The sequence below is a fragment of the Centroberyx affinis genome, unplaced genomic scaffold, assembly GCF_046629955.1.
Source record: "Centroberyx affinis isolate AG114_WGS23_722 - 3 ecotype Tasmania unplaced genomic scaffold, CSIRO-AGI_Caff_v1 ptg000167l_1, whole genome shotgun sequence".
NCBI classification, from domain to species: domain Eukaryota; kingdom Metazoa; phylum Chordata; class Actinopteri; order Beryciformes; family Berycidae; genus Centroberyx; species Centroberyx affinis.
In genome coordinates this window covers 8,440-10,652 of record NW_027278864.1, presented here as the reverse complement: position 1 = coordinate 10,652, position 2,213 = coordinate 8,440, and the positions used below count along the sequence as shown (strand labels likewise).

The 2,213-nt window shown below is 46.9% G+C and overlaps 1 protein-coding gene across 2 annotated transcripts; it reads left to right on the top strand.

Moving 5' to 3' along the window:
• The first annotated feature begins 392 nt into the window (after positions 1–392).
• On the top strand, positions 393–1,949 carry nkx2.2a (NK2 homeobox 2a). 2 transcript variants are annotated; one of them, XM_071533702.1, is made up of 2 exons: positions 393–657; positions 1,393–1,949. In XM_071533702.1, exons 1-2 carry the CDS (start codon positions 393–395, stop codon positions 1,947–1,949), a joined length of 822 nt encoding a protein of 273 aa, XP_071389803.1. The 2 variants fall into 2 exon arrangements, with proteins under 2 accessions (XP_071389803.1, XP_071389795.1); XM_071533694.1 differs by having other exon boundaries at positions 393–661; positions 1,361–1,949.
• The last annotated feature ends 264 nt before the right edge of the window (positions 1,950–2,213 follow it).

Below are 2,213 nucleotides of genomic sequence, written 5' to 3'. Positions count from 1 at the left end.
ACACGTGGCCAACCTTTTGCGTTTTTTAATGCTTTTTCACTGCAGGTTCATGTGTTGAGACCAACCTTATATGGACTGATCGGACAAGGTAATGGCTTATTTCCCTCTAGCACCCAGCAGTAGCACAGTATCCATGAGCCACATATAGCACTTCAGCCACTTTGGCATCCTTCCTGGACTTACAGAGACTGAATCCACTGCTACTTGGTTAGGCAATGGTTATCCACAGTGGCTCATGATCTGCTTTGACTGTACTTCAGCGTAGAGCGACACTGAGTGATCCTATTTTTCCCTGAAACATCGCCTCTGCTTTTTTTTCTGTTCCAAAACAGCGGATTGCCCGAAAAGCTGGTGCAGCAACTTTTCCCTGCATACATTCCCCCCACCAGAATATGTCGTTGACCAACACAAAGACGGGCTTTTCTGTAAAGGACATTTTGGACCTGCCTGACACGAATGATGAAGAAGGATCTATCACCGGAGCGGAGGAAGACACGGAGGGATCTGAGACCACGTCCACGACAAAAACCACTGGAGTTTTGGTGCAAAGTCCGCTAGAAAACGTTCAAAATCTGCCTTTAAAGAACCCCTTTTATGACAGTAGTGACAATCCTTACACACGATGGCTTGCTACTACGGACAGTATTCAATATTCATGTAAGTACTGCCTAAGAATCCTATACAGTCTTGTTGATAGTGACTTCTTTGACATTTTCAGCCTATGCGGTTACATTAAGCCATAATTGATGGCATGCAGCTCTGCCTATTCCCCATTAACGCTGCCCTTGGATGGCGTGCAGCATTCATCTTTATGCACCGTGCACTGCTGCGCTCGTCTTGAGGCGTTAAAGCTCAACAATTGCATGCAGTGTTTCGGCTCACCACACTTTTTTTTTATTGTTATCATAAGAATTTGATCGATAAAGCATCGTGGAAAACGCGGGGCTGTAAGTTATTCAGACTATATCCCGGGTGTGAAATATAAGACTGCATTCTGTGAGGATTTACAGGCAGACAATGCACGTTTTGATGCTTCACTGACTCGCCCTCCTTGTGGAGATTTGGGGCTAATGAATCACGTTTGCTGCTTTCCAACATCTCAACTACACCAAAGAGTTAAAATGAGCCAAAAAAAGGCCTGCATTTTTATTATTATTATTATCCATCCACACTTAAGAAAAGCTCTTTGTAACTCTGTTTTGATAGGTGCTCGATAAATAAAAAGGTTATTCTTGTTGTTATAATGCAGCAACACAATTCATTCCCAATGCATGAAAACTTTTCCATGATGCCTCCAGGGCGTGTGCTCATGATAAACGCGCACATGCCTGAACTTTATAAGATATCAACATTTTGACAGTGTGTTTTTCCCCTCCCTCCCTTCTGCCGCAGTGCACGGTCTATCCGCCAGCTCTCAGGACTCGGCCAAGTCCCCGGAGCCGTCCGCGGACGACGAATCGCCGGACAACGACAAGGAAACTTCCAGCAGCGGCGGCAGCGACTCCGGCAAGAAGCGGAAAAGGAGGGTGTTGTTTTCCAAGGCTCAGACCTACGAGCTGGAGCGCCGGTTCCGGCAGCAGAGGTACCTGTCCGCCCCGGAGAGGGAGCACCTGGCCAGCCTGATCCGCCTCACCCCGACCCAGGTCAAGATCTGGTTCCAGAACCACCGGTATAAGATGAAGAGAGCCCGGGCCGAGAAAGGTATGGAAGTGACCCATCTCCCTTCTCCCAGGCGGGTGGCCGTGCCCGTCTTAGTCAGGGATGGAAAGCCTTGTCACACTCTTAAAGCTCAGGACTTGGCGGCCACTTTTCAGGCCGGGATCCCCTTCTCGGCTTATAGTGCCCAGTCACTCCAACACATGCAGTATAACGCTCAGTACAGCGCCGCAGCCACGCCACAGTTCCCCACAGCACATCACTTGGTGCAAACGCAACAGTGGACTTGGTGAGAGAAATTATAGAGACTTGGCTTGGGAGCACGGATAGGGAGTTTCACCACAAAGTAAAAAAAGAAAAAAAGAAAAAACAAACAAACAAAAGACTTTTCATTTTTGCAGCTTGACCCATATATATACTACCATTTTTATTCGGGGCTCATGTGTGCGCCGTGTTTACATGTTTTCGTTAAGAGAACTGGGTCCAAACCTCTCCCTTATAGATTTTATTAAGAATGTCAATGCTCTTCTTGTGAAAATTTTTTGTAAAGTATGTTG